Source organism: Ahaetulla prasina, chromosome 16 (genome assembly GCF_028640845.1).
Source record: "Ahaetulla prasina isolate Xishuangbanna chromosome 16, ASM2864084v1, whole genome shotgun sequence".
Lineage (NCBI taxonomy): Eukaryota > Metazoa > Chordata > Lepidosauria > Squamata > Colubridae > Ahaetulla > Ahaetulla prasina.
In genome coordinates, this window is record NC_080554.1 from 2,437,732 (window position 1) to 2,455,504 (window position 17,773).

At 41.2% G+C, this 17,773-nt stretch overlaps 1 protein-coding gene across 12 annotated transcripts in view; it reads right to left on the reverse strand.

The window, feature by feature from the left end:
* The window catches only part of RALGPS1 (Ral GEF with PH domain and SH3 binding motif 1), a 135,183-nt gene that overhangs the window by 44,421 nt on the left and 72,989 nt on the right, over positions 1-17,773 (reverse strand). For all 12 annotated transcript variants that reach the window (XM_058159665.1, XM_058159671.1, XM_058159667.1 and 9 more), the window contains 2 exons: positions 5,403-5,540; positions 3,868-3,961 (listed from right to left, as the gene is read on the reverse strand). In XM_058159665.1, coding sequence (XP_058015648.1) covers positions 3,868-3,961; positions 5,403-5,540 — 232 coding nt within the window. The remainder of the gene's footprint in view (positions 1-3,867; positions 3,962-5,402; positions 5,541-17,773) is intronic.

Below are 17,773 nucleotides of genomic sequence, written 5' to 3' on the forward strand. Positions count from 1 at the left end.
GATGACCTCGAGGAAAATACATGTAAACAGAGCTCACTGTTTCTAGCAATTGCCTCCATGGGGTTTAAAATGTGTTTTTGCGAGAGAGAGAGAGAGTGAGAAAGAAGAAAAAAAATTACTCATGTTCTCTCTCATTTCCAAAAATTATGTCATGGCTCTAAATATTTAGAGAACCCCTTTGTTATGTTATGTTCCACGCAGAATATCCAAGCTAATAAAAAAACCCAAAAAAAACCCCCCTACTGTATATGTAATCTTAACATTGCGCATGAATGTGGAACTCGGTCCAAGAATTAAATTAAGCAATGTGGCTTTTGGCATCCAGCCTAGAGAGCTCAACACAAAAAAGAAAGAAAGAAAGAAAAAAAAAACTCACACAGGCTCACACTGGCTGCAATGATACACATTTCACTACTGCCTGAAAAACGCTTCCAAGGCCTACAAAACCTCCTCACAACAAACCTGCAAGATTGACAGTTGGCTTAAGTTCCCCGCACGCCACCTACAATCAAGTGGCGAGCCAACACAACCGACGGAGGAGGTCTCGCTTCCACTGGCACAGCCAGGCCAGGCTTACAGAAAAGTTGTGCCAAACTTCTGGCTTTTAAAAGATAAAAGACACCCAATAATCTCAAACAAACAAATGAGAAGCTAGATAAAAAAATAAAATAAAATAAAACTCCAAAAAATAAAAACTCTGCCTTAAGGAGAACAGGAGACGGGGGAGAGAAAGCAAAAATGAATGCTGTCTATTTTGCATCTCACAGATAAGTATTATCTCCCTCCCTCCCTCTCTCTCTCTCTCTGTCTGATCTCTCAATCGTCTCTCTCCTCTCTCTCGCTCTCTCCTCTATCTATGTATCTATCATCCATCTATCATCTAGCTAGCCTTTCTTTCTCTCTCTATTGTTTCTCTCTCTATCATCCTATGCTATCTATCTATCTATCTATCTATCTATCTATCTATCTATCTATCTATCTATCTCTATCATCTCTCTATCTCTCTATCCATGTCTGTCTGTTTGTCTAGCTATCTATCTCATCTATCATCCATCCATCCATCCATCCATCTCTATCATCTATCTATCTATCATCCATCCATCTCTCTTTCATCTATCTATCTATCTATCTATCTATCTATCTATCTATCTATCTATCTATCTATCTCATTTATCATACATCCATCTCTCTCTATTCCTCTCTCATCATCCATCCATCTCTATCATCCATCCATCCCTCTCTCTATCCCTCTATCATCCATCAGTCTGTCTGTCTGTCTGTCTGTCTGTCTGTCTGTCTTTCTATCTATCTATCTATCTATCAATCATCCATCCATCCATCCATCCCGCTCTATCCCTCTATCATATCTATCTATCTATCATCTATCTCTATCATCTATCATCCATCCATCCACCCACCCACCCACCCACCCACCCACCCACCTATCTATCTATCTATCTATCTATTCATCTATCTATCTATCTATCTATCATCCACCCATTCACCCACCCATTCATCTATCTATCTATCTATCTATCTATCTATCATCCACCCATTCACCCACCTATCTATCTATCTATCTATCTATCTATCTATCTATCTATCTATCTATCTATCATCCACCCATTCACCCACCTATCTATCTATCTATCTATCTATCTATCTATCTATCTATCTATCTATCTATATCATCTATCTACAATATATCTATCTATCATCTATCATCCACCCACCCACCCACCCACCCACCCATCCACCCACCCACCCACCCACCCACCCATCTATCTATCTATCTATCTATCTATCTATCTATCTATCTATCTATCTATCTATCTATCTATCTATCTATCTATCTATCTCTTATTTGCCACCCAGCTCATAGTTCAAGGTGACGCGCGGAGCGGCTTACAGCAAGTATGAAAGAGATATTTGCCTATTTGTGGACGGTGTACTGTGCAAGAATGCAGCAATGTAGAGCTTTTCAGATACTCCTTGAGTTATGACCGGTTGCAACTGTAAGTCAAGGGCTATCTGTAGCCCACCGGATGTACTAACAGCGCTACATTTTTAATACAGCGTGTCCTTTGGACAAATAATCCAGATCGGGCTCAAAAGTGATTTAAACCTCTGAATGCCCGCAATCTGGCTTTTCGGAGCATAAAACCCTGGATTCCTTTAACTCAGCAATCTATACAACAGATTGTGGGGGGAGGAAACAAGAATTTACTTACGGTTCAGGCACACGCACTTCCTGCCATGAGCACGCGGATAAAAAAATCCCAATTTTAAAGCCTTCCTCCTCCTCTTCCTCCCCCTCCTCCCCCCCCCAAAGTGCGATCAATTGCACTTGATTGACAAACCATCCGAGGCTACATTTTCTAAGACGAATGCAGGATACGCTGGAAGGGATTCTGGAATAAAAAGCCCCATTGCTGAAGGGTTTAATCTGATATCAAAAACCAAAACCAAACCAAACCAAAATCTCAAACCTATTCTGAAGATTTAAAAGTAAAAAAAAAAAAAAGGAAGAATATTCTTAGCAGGAAAAAAGGTTTGATTTGTTGTTGTTTTTTTCCAGCTGTGAAAAGTGCACAGATGGGGAGCGATTCCGCAAAAACTTTGCAATATTTTTGGGCAGTTTGGCAAGAATTGGAAGGGGCCGGAGGGCGGGGAGGATACGACTGTGATCACGTGACCGGTGTGCAAAGATACGGGTAGTCCTTGACTTACAACAGTTCGTTTAGTGACCGTTTGAAGTTACAGCGGAACTGTGTGGGGGGGGGAAAGTGAAAAGGGTTACCAACCCTGTCATTCTGTTACAGGAAGCCCTCGAGCTACGGCCAAATTTATGTTGCTAAGTGAAACCTTTGTTCACCGAGTTTGCCACATTTTATGACTTTTTCCTTGCCTCGGTTGTTAAGTGATTATTAACCGAAGTTAATAAGTTAGAAACCGTTTTCACCTTTTTTTCTGAGTAAAAAAAAAAAAAGTTAGTAACACGGTTGTTAAATGAATCCATTGACTTTGCTTGTCAGAAGGTCGCAGAAGGGGCACTGCGACCGTCATAAATACGAGCCAGCTGCCAATTTTGATCAGGCGACCATGGGCAGGCTTCAAAAGTCGTAACTGTGGAAAACGGCCATCAGCCAAGTTTTTTTTTTCCAGAGCTGTCGTAACTTTGAACGGTCACTAAACGGGCTGTCGTAAGTCGGGGACTACCTGTCTTTTGAAACCCCCCCCCCCCCCCCCCATGCAGCAAAGGATTTGTGGGCTGGGATTCCGAGAGGAACGTCTTCCTCGCCAAACGTTTCGTGCTACAGCTTCCTTCCCACGCGACGGGAATTTTACCACCGCTGCGGAAATGTGTCATGTACATCCATGCCCATCAGCCGCCCACTCATAAAGCAATCCAGATTTTTTGTTGTTGTGGTTGTCGTTTTTTTTGGGGGGTGGGGTTCCCTTAATGAAGATCAGCTCACAACGCTGCGACAGGAGGAATCACTTACGAGACCATATGTGATGACTATAGAAAATTCAACGAACGATTGTCGGTCTAGTCTAGCTGTCTCATTGACGGGGCTCCTTTCAACAAAACCAAGTTTTTATTTCAAGCCGTTAGAAATAATCCCTTATTTTCGAATAAACGGTTTCATCTCGGAAACGAAGTTGGGCTTCCATCTGAAATTTCACTTAGATCACTGATACTATTTATTTGTGTGGTTTTTTTTAAAATATTTTAATTTCCTTGCCAGAGATATTTTTGTTAAGTGGTGTTTTTCCCCACCCTCCAATTCGATGGCTAGACTATATTCCCCCCCACCCCACCCCGCGGACGGAGTCAGCTGAAGTGAAGCAATTGTTACTTACTTGTAGTTGTCGTCTTCCACAAATTTTTGAAGCTCTTCAATATACCGGACGGACTTCAAGTATTTTTGCACGTGGGGTAACATTAGAAGGTGATCTGCAGTGCCCAAATATATATATATATATATATAAATAAATAAAAAGTGTTTAGCTCTCAAAACTGTTATGAAGAAAAAGAGTTTTTGGCAGTAATAGGCTGAAACTCCCACCCACCCAGTCTGAATGACAACCACAAATTATCCATCAAGGCTAAGAATTTCATTGAGCACCATACAGTAGTCCTTGACTTATGACTACAACTGCCCAGATTGTTGGGGGCCCTATGCTGACTCTGTAAACTGCTTAGAAAGGGCTATAAAGTATATGTCTATTTTCTGTTCTATTCTATTCTATTCTATTCTATTCTATTCTATTCTATTCTATTCTATTCTATTCTATTCTATTCTATTTATTCTATTCTATTCTTCTTCCATTCCATTCCTAATTCTAATTCTAATTCTAGTTCTGTTTTACTCTACTCTACTCTATCCTATCCTATTCTACCCTATCCTATCCTACCCTACTCTACTCTACTGCCATGGTGATGCAGTGGTTAGAATGCAGTACTGCAGGCTAATTCTGCCAACTGCCAGCAGTTCAAGTCTGTTTTCTATATTCTATTCTATTCTGAATTCCTATTCTATTCTATTCTGTTCTGTTCTGTTCTATTCTATCCTGAATTCCATTCTATTCTATTCTGAATTCTATTCCACTCCACTCCACTCTTAATTCCTATTCTATTCCGTTCAATTCCATCCTTAATTCATATTCTATTCTATTCTATTCTATTCTACTGCCACGGTGGTGCAGTGGTTAGAATGCAGTACTGCAGGCTAATTCTGCCAACTGCCAGCAGTTCAAGCCTGAATGGTTCAAGGTTAATTCAGCCTTTTGTCCTTCCAAGGTCGGTAAAACGAGGACCCAGATCGTTGGGGGAGCAATATGCTGACTCTGTAAACTGCTTAGAGAGGGCTGTAAAGCACTGTGAAGTGATATTTAAGTCTGAGCGCTATCGCTATTAAATGGAAGTTCCAAAGCCTCAATCTGGGAAAGTAAAAACAACTCACAGCTTAGCTCAGCACGTAACACGGGAGAAAATGAACGGGGGTCTCCTAAAATCGAAACAGAAGCTAAACCAAAGGGCTGCACAGCTGATGGAGTGGCTAAAGCCACAACCAAGTTTATATAGTTGATGAAGCTAGAACCTTTTGTAGTTTATCAGCTACAGTAACCAACCAAGTGGTAGCCAATATCTGCAATAGAATTTATCCATAAAATGAAAAGATATCCCTTCACCACTGACCAACATCTGCAAGGCTAGTCACCAAGACAATAAAATCTAATTGTCTAGAACTAATAATATATACAAGATTTTGGAAACCAAAATGACTGAGCAGCGCAGAAGGTTAAACCTCAAGGCCAGCTTTCACATAAGGGAGACATCTGATACTAATTTACGGAGCTGGTTTAACACGGGCGAGGAAGCAAATTTTACCAACCGTAGCTACAAGAGACTTGCAAATCAGCAATTATTCGGAGAATGTTGTTCATTTGATTAGATCTTTGTTCGTTTTCCATGATGCTTCCGGAAGCTGGATAGGCTGAATCGATGTAGATTAAGTCCAAGAGATAAATCCCTAAAATTAAAAAGAGAGAGAGAGAGAGATTAAAGGTCACATTTAGTCGATATGGTTGCAACCGATTTAACAGAATTACAAGAGTTGGAAGGGATCTTGGAGGTCTTCTAATCCAACCCTACACTATTCTGGACAAATGGCGTCCAGCTTCTTCTTTGAAACCTCCAGCGATGGAATACCTACAATTTCTAGAGGCCAGTTGTTCCTCTGATTAATTGTTCTCACTGTCAGGAAATTTCTCCTTAGTTCTAAGTTGTTTTTCTCCTTGGTTAGTTTCCACCCATTGCTTCTTGTCCTGCCTTCAGGTACTTCGGAGAATAGCTTGATTCCCCTGAGATACTGGAAGTCTGCCACTATGTCACCCTCCTTCTTTTCACTAGACTAGATTGGGCAAGTATCCTTCAGGTGTTTTAGAATAGAATAGAATAGAATAGAATAGAATAGAATAGAATAGAATAGAATAGAATAGAATAGAACAAGGAATAGAACAGAACAAGGAATAGAACAGAACAAGGAATAGAACAGAACAAGGAATAGAATAGAATAGAACAGAACAGAACAAGGAATAGAATAGAACAGAACAGAACAAGGAATAGAATAGAATAGAATAGAATAGAATAGAATAGAATAGAATAGAATAGAATAGAACAAGGAATAGAACGGAACAAGGAATAGAATAGAATAGAACAAAACAGAATAAGGAATAGAATAGAATAGAATATAGAATAGAATAGAATAGAATAGATTATAGAATAGAATAGAATAGAATAGAATAGAATAGAATAGAATAGAATAGAATAGAATAGAATTCTTTATTGGCCAAGTGTTATTGGACACACAAGGAATTTGTCTTTGGTGCATAACGCTCTCGGCGTGCATAAAAGACAAGATACATTTTAACCTCCAGCCTTCGTTGACTTCATTATTAACCAGCCTTTATTAAACTTCACAGAGTTGATAAAGTTGGAACTAACGACACATAAAACATCACACATAGTTGATAAAATTATAACGTGTCCAAGAGAACAGCTAGTGAACCGAGGACTATCTTGTGCTCAGCGTTTCTCTTTGAACCTACGTTGTTCTTAAAAGAAACATAATCTGCGCACCAACTACCGGTATTTGGGGATGAAAGAATTGGTGTCCAATTCTGGAGGCAGCTGTTAAAAAGGAAAGCTGCAGAAGATGCAACCCTCAGCCCACAACAGATGAAACTGCAGCTGCTCACACTGATGGTCTTGCTATTTAGTATTATTAGTAACATTCCGGAAAGCTCAGCAGATTCACAAAACCTTATGCTAACTCACGGTTGCCAAACCCGATTTCACCGAGGGCTGCATCAGGGTTGTGTTTGACCTGGGGGAGGGGGTTGGGGGGCGGCATAGCTAGGGTGGGCCAAAATAAAAGCAAATAAAAGCCATGTTAAGACAAAAATGATTTCCTACCAATAAACTATTCCTGGGTAATCTTTAAGGCAACCAATTTTGGTTCTGTATCTGTAGCCACAAAGGAGGTGTGACTAGAATAGAAGTAGCAAATAGGAAAATAAAATCCATTAACCAGCTATACATACACCAATTACACTCAAAACCATAGAAACGGTGGTGGACTTTAGGAGAAACCCTCCCATGCTACCACCTCTTACAATACTAGACAACACGGTTTCAACAGTAGAGACCTTCAAGTTTCTAGGTTCTACCATATCTCAAGACTTAAAATGGACACCCAATGTCAAAAACGTCATCAAAAAAGCTCAACAAAGAATGTTCTTTCTGTGCCAACTCAGGAAGCTCAAACTGACCAAGGAGCTGCTGATCCAGTTCTACAGAGGAATTATTGAGTCTGTCATTTGCACCTCTATGAATGTCTGGTTTGGTTCTGCAACCCAACAAGACGGACACAGACTTCAGAGGATAATTAGAACTGCAGAAGAAAAAAAAAACAGTTGCTACCAACCTGCCTTCCATGGAGGACCTGTATACTGCACAAAACAAAAAGAAGGCTGTGAAAATATTTACAGACCCCTCGCATCCTGGACATAAACTGTTTCAACTCTTATCCTCAAAACGATGCTGCACTGCACACCAGAACAACTAGACACAAGGACAGTTTCTTCCTAAACGCCATCACTCTGCTAAACAACTAATTCCCTCAAAACTGTCGAATAGTTTATTAAGACTGTACTACTGTTCTTCTTCTTTTTTTTATTTGCATTTATATCCCGCCCTTCTCTGAAGACTCAGGGCGGCTTACACTCTGTCAAGCAATAGTCTTCATCCATTTGTATATTATATACAAAGTCAACTTATTGCCCCCAACAATCTGGGTCCTCATTTTACCTACCTTGTAAAGGATGGAAGGCTGAGTCAACCTTGGGCCTGGTGGGGCTTGAACCTGCAGTAATTGCAAGCAAGCTGCTGTTAATAACAGATTGCATTAATCTGTTGAGCCACCAGAGGCCCTCTTCTCTTCCTTACTAGTATCTATCTCTTCCCACTTATTACTATAACCATGCTTCTTTTATCTTTCGATTTATATTGTTTTTATTTGTTTCCTAGTACGATTTGATAGCTTATTAGTAACATATGACTATCACTAGGTGTTGTATCTTTTTATTCTTGATGAATGTATTGTATTCTCCTTATGTACACTGAGAGCATAGACACCAAAGACAAATCCCTTGTGTATCCAATCCCACTCGGCCAATGAAGAATTCTATTCTACTCAGTTTTGTTTTCTTCCTCTACTTGATTCGTCTTCTGCCTATCGCTACGCAGTATAATTTTAATGCTTCGGCAAAGTTTCTCCATCCATTTTCTTGCTCTGAGAAAATCTTCTGTACTGTTGGGTTTTGGGGGTGTTTTTTTTTTTTTGTTTTTTTTTGGACTCTTTTTTCCTTAGCTGGGTATTGTGCTGTTGCCAAATTGGGACGATGCCCTCTTCGTACAAAGCGATGAAAGGAAGAGCTTTTTTGGAACCTGGCTGGCATCCTTTATTTTTAAGCCGTTCATAATTAACGCTTGTATTCTCTCGAACGGGCGGGTGGGTGCCGCACAATGGGATCGCTTGGGAATGCAGCGGGCAAAAATTCATACAACGGCAAAAGGGAGGGCGGGGAACACCCACATTTTCACCCCTCGCCCTCAAAGCTTGCCGCTAAGGTGTAAGGAGCAACGGAGTAACGAAGAGTTGGAAGGGACCTTGGAAGTCTTGTAGTCAAACCTCCTGCTTAGGCAGGGAGGCCCTATGCCACTTCAAAGAAATGGGTACCCAACCTCCTCTTCAAAACTTCCAGTGTTGGAGGGCGCACAATTTCTGGAGGCAAGGAGTTCCACTGATTAATTGTTCTCATTGTCAGGAAATTCCTCCTAGGTTGGGTCTCTTTGTAAGGAATTTCCACTTCTTCTCCTGCTCTCATGTTCTTTGGAGAATAGGCTGATACCCTCCCCCTTCTCTGTGGCAGCCCCTCAACTAGACTATCAGGTTAGCCCTAGCCCTTCTCTTTTCTAGACTAGACTAACGTGGATCATTAGTCATAGGGTTGGACGGGACCTTGGAGGTCTTCTAGTCCATCCCCCCCCCCTCAAGCAGGAGACCCTATACCATTTCAGACAGATGGTTGTCCAATCTCTTCTTGAAAACCTCCAGTGATGGAGCGTCCGCAACTTCTGGAGGCAAGGAGTTCCACCGGTTAATTGTCCTCACTGTCGGGAAATTCTTCCTTCGTTCTAGGTTGCTTCTCTCCTTGATTAGCTTCCATCTGTTGCTTTTTGTCCTGCCTTCCGGTGGCTTTGGAGAATAGGTTGAGCCCAGGGGGTGACATGCTCTGAAGTCTGCTACCGGTTCGCTTCGCTACCGGTTCGCTTCGTGCGTGCATGCATTTTTTTACTACCGGTTCGGGCAAAACCGGTAGCCTTTCATCCCCTGGTTGAGCCCCTCTTCTTTGTCTGCAAGATGCAGAGTGAGGCTGCAACGGTTTGGCTGCAGAGCGAAGTGGACGCTTGGCCATTGATTCTGCAGTATTTAAGACCTGAGAATGAGGGGTACAAAGGTTCGAGTCCCACCAGGCCCAAGGTTGACTCAGACTTCCATCCTTTATAAGGTAGGTAAAATGAGGACCCAGATTGTTGGGGGCAATAAGTTGACTTTGTATATAAATATACAAATGGATGAAGACTATTGCTTGACACAGTGTAAGCCGCCCTGAGTCTTCGGAGAAGGGCGGGATATAAATGCAAATTTAAAAAAATATATCTGCCCAACCAAATTAGAAAAAAGCATCTAAATGTGGTTTTTTTTTCAGATACTCCTCCAGCTACACATATATTTCTTATTACTGCTGTTAAATGACATTGTGGCTTTGATAGGGAACGCCCAGGTTTATATAGCTCTGTGGCTTACTGGTTGATCTCGACTGAGACCCTTTTTTTCCACTTTCTCGTACATTTTTGTAGCCCACATGCCCGTCTTTTTAATAGGGGGTTGGTGGTCCTTTTCCACTGGCTACGATTCCGGATCGAAACCACACGGATGCCGAAACGCTGAGCAGCTTTCATTATAGGCCCCACCTCCACCCCTGAGCAGGACCAATTAACTCCAGTTCATCTCCAGAGAAAATGCTGAGTTTGAATCTTCACTCCTTTGCCATAAAGGGAGGTTCCACTCACTGCCTTAATCTGAGGTTTTCGGGCCTTAACGTGGTTGAATAGAATAGAATAGAATTTTTTATTGGCCAAGTGTGATTGGACACACAATGAATTTGTCTTGGTGCTTATGCTCTCAGTGTACATAAAAGAAAAGATACGTTCATCAAGGTACAACATTGACAGAAACGTCGACAGACGGAAACGGCTCCAAACGGGGGATACAATTTAAAGATCGCAACACGGCAGGCCCCGGATTTCCTTTTAAAATCCCAAGCTGCAAGACGTACTGGCAAGGTTGTGGTTCTGTTTTTTTCCAGAAGATAGCAGTGCTCCAGTATTTGAGGGGATGCCCCAAAGAAGAGGGAGTCAAGCTATTCTCCAAAGCCCTTGAAGGCAGGACAAGAAGCAACGGATGGAAACTCGTCAAGGACGGATCCAATTTGGAACTAAGGAGGAATTTCCTGACCGTGAGAACACAGTTGTTGTCGTGTCCCACTCCTCCTCTGACGGCCGGGTCGGGGAAGTCCGTATCAAGCATGGCTGCAAAGCCTCTGCAGCTTTGCCAAAGTTTTGTCAGAGTTCTCAGGGCAGGCAGGAGACCAGGATGTGACTTCAGCAATCCAATTTAGACTTTGCCTGACTCAAAGAATGCCAGAAAGCAGATCCTTTATATAGGCCATGGGGTGTGGCTCCATGACTCAGCACTTATCCAGGCCTGCCCCTCCCTTCCTTTTGCTGACGTCGCCTCTCCACTCTCCGGAAGCGTGGGTCCCTCCAGCCTCCAGCTGCCGGCAATTCCAGCTCGTGACTGGCTTCACACTCCCCAGGCTCACATGCTGTGGGGGAGGGGCCCAGCTGCTCCGTTTGTCCGGGCATGGTGCCAGGACTGGGGGCTGGAGGCATGTCAGGCCATTCGTCTTGCTCGGTCTGTCCGGGCATGGTGCCAGGATTGGGGGCTGGAGGCATGCCAGGACATTCTTCTGCACTATCAGCGTCCGGCAGAAGACGAGAGGGGCCCGGCTGCGGAGAGGGGGGCGAGCGAGGCACAACAGTTGTGGGTTGCTCTGTTCCATCATTGGAGGTTTTTAAGGAGAGACTGGACAACCGTTTGTTTGTCTGAAGTGTTACAGGGTTTCCTCCTTGAGCAGGAGAGTTGGACTAGAAGACCTCCAAGGTCCCTCCCAACTCTGGCTATTCCGATAACTTTCCAGGGTTTGTCACAAGAATATCTGTCCTGTGAGGGAATTGATTTAAAATTGCAGAAAGCGGATGCTTTGAAAAGGAGGCCAGGTTAGTCTCAAACTGTACATTTTCCTCGAAAAGACAGAATTGCTTGAAGTGGAGCGTTTGGCCAAAGCCAAAGCCCAGCCTGGCGGGGCCTGGAGGATGCCAAAGAAAGCATGGCAACGTTGATTTCCAAACTCCTGGCTCTTAAACATGCTACTGTGTGGAGAACAGGCGAGATTTTGAAGGAGTGGAGGTGGGGGTGGGGGGATTGAGGGAGAGAGAACTACCTTAAGAAGAAAAAGCCATCGGCCTCCTTTCCAGAAAGTGAGCTCATGGACAGCTGCCTTCGCAGACAGAAATATTTTCCATCTCTAGGCAAATCCTATTTCATGATTGCTCGAGACAGACCAGTTTAGCTGGGTGATATGTGGGCAGCCATGCGTGTTTTCATTAGCGAGGGAGATTTTTTTGGTGGGGGCGCTTAGGAAGGAAGCTGTGGGCTTCGACCCTCTGCGATTTATTTTATTTGTTCATTTATTTGTCAAACTTGTTCAAGGTAGCAGGAATAGAATAGAATAGAATAGAATAGAATAGAATAGAATAGAATAGAATAGAATAGAATAGAATAGAATAGGAGTAGAGTAGAATAGAATAGAATTAAAATAGAATAGAATAGAATAGAATAGGAGTAGAATAGAATAGAATAGAATAGAATAGAATAGGAGGACAGTAGAGTAGAGCAGAATAGAATAGGATAGAATAGAATAGAATAGAATAGAATAGAATAGGAGTAGAGTAGAGTAGAGCAGAATAGAATAGAATAGAATAGAATAGGAGTAGAATAGAATAGAATAGAATAGAATAGAATAGAATAGAATAGAATAGAATAGAACAGAATGGGAGGACAGTGAGAGTGAGGCAGAATAGAATAGGATGAGAACAGAATAGAATAGAATAGAATAGAATGAATAGAACAGAATAGGAGTAGAGCAGAATGAGAATAGAACAGAACAGAATAGAACAGGAGCAGAACAGAACAGAACAGAATGAGAACAGAATAGAATAGAATAGAATAGAATGAGAACAGAATGAGATAGAATGAGAACAGAATGAATAGAATAGAATAGAATGGAATGAGAACAGAATGAATAGAATAGATAGAATAGAATAGAACAGAATGAGATAGAATGGAATAGAATAGGAGCAGAGTAGAGTAGAGCAGAATAGAATGAGAATAGAATAGGAGCAGAATAGAATAGAATGAGAATAGAATAGAATAGAATAGAACAGAATAGAATAGAACAGAATAGAATATAGAATAGAATAGAATGGAACAGAATAGAGAATAGAATAGAATAGAATAGAATAGAATAGAATAGAATAGAATATGAGTAGAGTAGAGTAGAGCAGAATAGAATAGAATAGAATAGGAGTAGAATAGAATAGAATAGAATAGAATAGAATAGAATAGAATAGAATAGAATAGAATAGAATAGGAGTAGAGTAGAGTAGAGCAGAATAGAATAGAATAGAATAGGAGTAGAATAGAATAGAATAGAATAGAATAGAATAGAATAGAATAGAATAGAATAGAATAGAATAGAATATGAGTAGAGTAGAGTAGAGCAGAGCAGAATAGAACAGAACAGAAAAGAAAAGAAAAGAAAAGAAAAGAAAAGAAAAAGAACCCACATAACTTTTGAGATGAGCTTTGGCTCCAACGCGTATTCTTCATTCAGAACCTTTTCCACGTTTTGGTGACGACCTTGAAGAGGGCCCAGCCCTCAAAAAAGAATCATTTCTCAATCGACGATTGAGCGATCTGTGCACAACCCCCGCCCATCCACCCCAAAAATGCCCAGCATCGACAGTCTGCAAAACCAGAGGCACCATTTTTCAAAAAATTAGCAAAGAGGTCAGAATACGAAGCCAAGAAATCTGTGGTCTCCTCGGTCAGCAGAAATTTAGAGGAAGGGTTCCGTGGATTAAGGGAGGGACAGGAAAAACTTTCCCGTGGAGAAGAATCAACGGCCTGATTAATCTTGGTAGGATTGGGGGTATTTGGGGCAAATTAACGGGTTTTTTTTGCCAAAACTGACAAGAATCTGTAACGTGGGATCCATCGTGCCACCTAGGTAGTCAGAATCAGTCAGCAAAGCTTGAATGAATAAAGCGAGATATTTCCCCACCCCCACCCCGTTAATCTACTACTACCCAACTTAAAAAAGAGTAAAGAGAAGCAACTACAAAGGTACAGTAAAAGAAAGAAACCAAATTCTAAAGTCTTACATGAAATAGATAGATAGGGATGTGTAGGTAGGTAGGTAGGTAAGTAGGTAGATCTGGATAGCTAGCTAGCTAGCTAGATGATAGATATGGATAGGTAGGTAGGTAGGTAGGTAGATAGATATGGATGGATGGATAGCTAGATAGCTAGATATAGCTAGCTATGGATGGATAGGTAGCTAGGTCGGTTGGTCAGTTGATAGATATGGATGGATGGATGGATGGATGGCTAGATAGATAGATAGATAGATAGATAGATAGATAGATAGATAGATGATAGATAGATAGATAGATAGATAGATAGATAGATAGATAGATGATAGATAGATAGATAGATAGATAGATAGATAGATAGATAGATGATAGATGAATAGATAGATAGAGAGATAGATAGATAGATAGATAGATGATAGATGAATAGATAGATAGATAGATAGATAGATAGATAGATAGATAGATAGATAGATAGATAGATAGATAGATGATAGATAGATAGATAGATAGATAGATAGATAGATAAGATAGATAGATAGATAGATAGATAGATAAGATAGATAGATAGATAGATAGATAGATAGATAGATAGATAGATGAATAGATAGATAGATAGATAGATAGATAGATGAATAGATAGATGGATAGATAGATAGATAATAGATGAGATAGATAGATAGATAGATAGATAGATAGATAGATAGATAGATAGATAGATAGATAGATAGATAGATAGATAGATAGATAGATAGATAGATAGATAGATAGATAGATAGATAGATAGATAGATAGATAGATAGATGATAGATAGATGATAGATAGATAGATAGATGATAGATAGATAGATAGATAGATAGATAGATAGATAGATAGATAGATAGATAGATAGATAGATAGATGATAGATAGATAGATAGATAGATAGATAGATGATAGATAGATAGATAGATAGATAGATAGATGATAGATAGATAGATGATAGATAGATAGATAGATAGATAGATAGATAGATAGATAGATAGATAGATAAAGAATTAATCTGTGGAACAACTTGCCTCCAGAAGTCGTGGGTGCTCCAACTCTGAAGGTTTTTAAGAAGTGATTGGACAGCCACTTGTCTGAAACGGTACAGGGTTTCCTGCTTGAAAAGGGGGTTGGACTAGAGGACCTCCAAGGTCCCTTCCAACTCTGTTATTGTGAACTTTATTCAAACAGCTGAGAATTACTTCACTCTCAGCGTAGTTCAACTAAATTAAAGCAGATTCCTCCCAACACAAATTCCTCAGTCCTATCGCCAACCTTGGTCCAATTAGGCAAACCGCCAAAGGCCTTTCTTGGCAAAAGTTCAGAAGACACCGATACAAAATAAACGCAACAAGACAAAGCTATCAATGTTGTTTTCTGGCAAAGAGCCCAAACGCCGTTGCTGGTCTTTTAAGCCTTATGGGAGGGGCCAATCATCTCTTGGCCTTACTCCCGAGTCGTCCTCTTTGCTTGAGCTGCTCTTGCCTTCTGGCAGCTCTTCTCATGCGCGCATTAGGAACAGGAGGAGCCTCCTGTTCCTCTGCCTCACTACTATCAATCTCTGGAGGCTCTGGAGTCCGCACCTCACTCCCCGATGGCCCTGGCCCCACCTCTGCCTCTGACGCAGAGCCCTCATCTGGGCCTTCCCCAGCCTCCAGGACTGGCCCACGTTCTTCCTCAGCCTCATCGCTGAGCTCCACAGACTGCTGGTGGACCACAACCTCAGTATTATATTAGCAGTGACATTTGAAACCATATGTACGTCAGGAAGGGACGATTTAAATTGGGGTGACTCAAAGACCCATTCTTTGTAACCTCAATATCCCTTCCAATGGTTGTGTATCTCCTACTGCTAATAGGGCCTAGATACCACTGTTATATATATATTTTTTTTAAAACTACATTTTTTTCCCACCCCACCCTTAAAGACTCCCCTCAGCCTTAAGCAACATTCATCCGTGGAACAATTTTATTTTATTTTATTTTTCTATCCCAAAAACGCTTTGGGGGAATTAATACGCTTCTTAGTCACTACTATAATCCCTGCGTACTTCGCAATTAGACAATCCCAGAAGAATGCTCCGTATAAACAGAAAGCTGAAATTACTTTTGGTAGTTTAATCTGCACATCGGTGACTGATGTTTACCTCATTTGTTTAGCTGGGATCTTGCTCCAAAACAGCTGCAGGAACTTCAGAAATGCTAAAGTCATTTCCAGGGCAAATAATTACGCTTGAAAGGGTATTTTGTATCATGTCACTTCTAGTCCTTCTTTGCATCAAACTAGACTATACCCAGTTCCTGCAACTGTTCTTTGTATGTTTTAGCCCCCAGTCTCCTAATCCTCTTTGATGCTCTTCTCTGCACTCTTTCTAGAGTCTCAGCATCTTTTTTTACATCCTGGAGACCAAAACTGGACGCAGTATTCCAAGTGTGGCCTTACCGAGGCCTTATAAATTGGTTGAACGGCTTCCTTCCAGAAGTACTCCATATCCGTGGAGAAACTGGACAACCATTTGATATCGGCTCTCCTGCTTGAGCAAGGGGTTGGGCTAGAAGACCTCCGAGGTCCCTTCCAGCCTTATAATTCAATGTTCTCCGATTCCATGTTGGACAGCTGCTACTTACAGCTTTGTAGCTGCTACCTACAGCCTTGTTCCTGGCTCTGTCTCAGGGAGGATGCCCGAATAAGGTTCCTTTAGCCAGCCAGCAGTTTGCATCAGCTGGTAACAATTGCAGATTATTATTATTTTTTTTTTGAAAATAGACATGCTTGCATAATTTCATGCTTGGGGCTTGGGACAGAGCGTCTGGCACAAGGAGGACCCTGAACGAAACAGACCGAAGAAGAATGCTTCTCGCCTGCATGTCCCCCATCTCTTTCGGGGCTTGCTGCGAAGTACAGCTTCTGTTGGAGACGGAATTTGGTACCAACAGACCAAAAATGCGGTGACGATTATCCCCAACTTAGCTAGGCTTAACTCGAAAGTAAACCCTACAAATTGACTCCTGAGCGTGTTTTAAAATTAATTCCATCTGCTCGACAGACCATGGCAATGACTTCAACCGGCTCCTTTCCCGCTCCCCCAAATAGCTGGACTTTTATTCTTCCATTATTAATACTGGACCTATTTCAAAACAGGCCGGCAACCTACAGAAATGGCCTTGTTATGATCTTCGTCCGGTTTCATAGGAACCGTCTGTCTATGTACATAGTCTGCATGTCCCCCAAATCCTCAAATATAATTTTCTTCTCGGTTGATTCCAAAAATGCAGAAACTCGCTAGCTTGTTGGGTTTTATTTAGAAAAAAAAATAGTAACTATTTGGCTTTGCGTTCGTTCCTACTGTCTGTTTTCTGTTAAAAGATCAACCAATCGGTAACGTCTTGTATTAGCTTGTGTTCTAGTACAGGACTGATGACTTAACCTCTAATAAATGCTCAGAGTTATATGAACCTTTATTTCTAAATTGCCAAACTGTTAAATTGATATCAAATATAATTATCTATCTTCTATCTATCTATCTATCTATCTATCTATCTATCTATCTATCTATCATTTATTTATCTACCCATCCACCCACCCACCAATTCATCCCTCCCTCCCCCCCGTCCCTCTATCATCCATCTACCTATCTTCCATATCTACCTTCAAATTTAATCAGGAAGCTGAATCTATCTATCCTTCAAGGTCCCTTCCCACTGTTATTTTGTTCTTATACCATCCATCCTTTCATATCTCTCTCTACATGTCTATCAAGGTATCTATCTCTCTCTTCCCCCCCCCTCTCTCTCCTTCAAGGTCTCTTCCAACTGTTATTCTCCTCTCCTCCCTCCCTCCCTCTCTCTCTCTCTCTCTCTCTCTCTCTCTCTCTCTCTCTCTCTCTCTCTCTTTCTTCTTTCTTTCTTTCTTTCTTTCTTTCTTTCTTTCTTTCCTTTCTTTCTCTTTCCTTCCTTCCTTCCTTTCTTTTTCTTTCTCTCCCTCCCTCCCTCCCATCTACCTATCTTCCATATATACCTTCAAACTTAATCTTCTGTTTGAATCTTTTGCCATCGT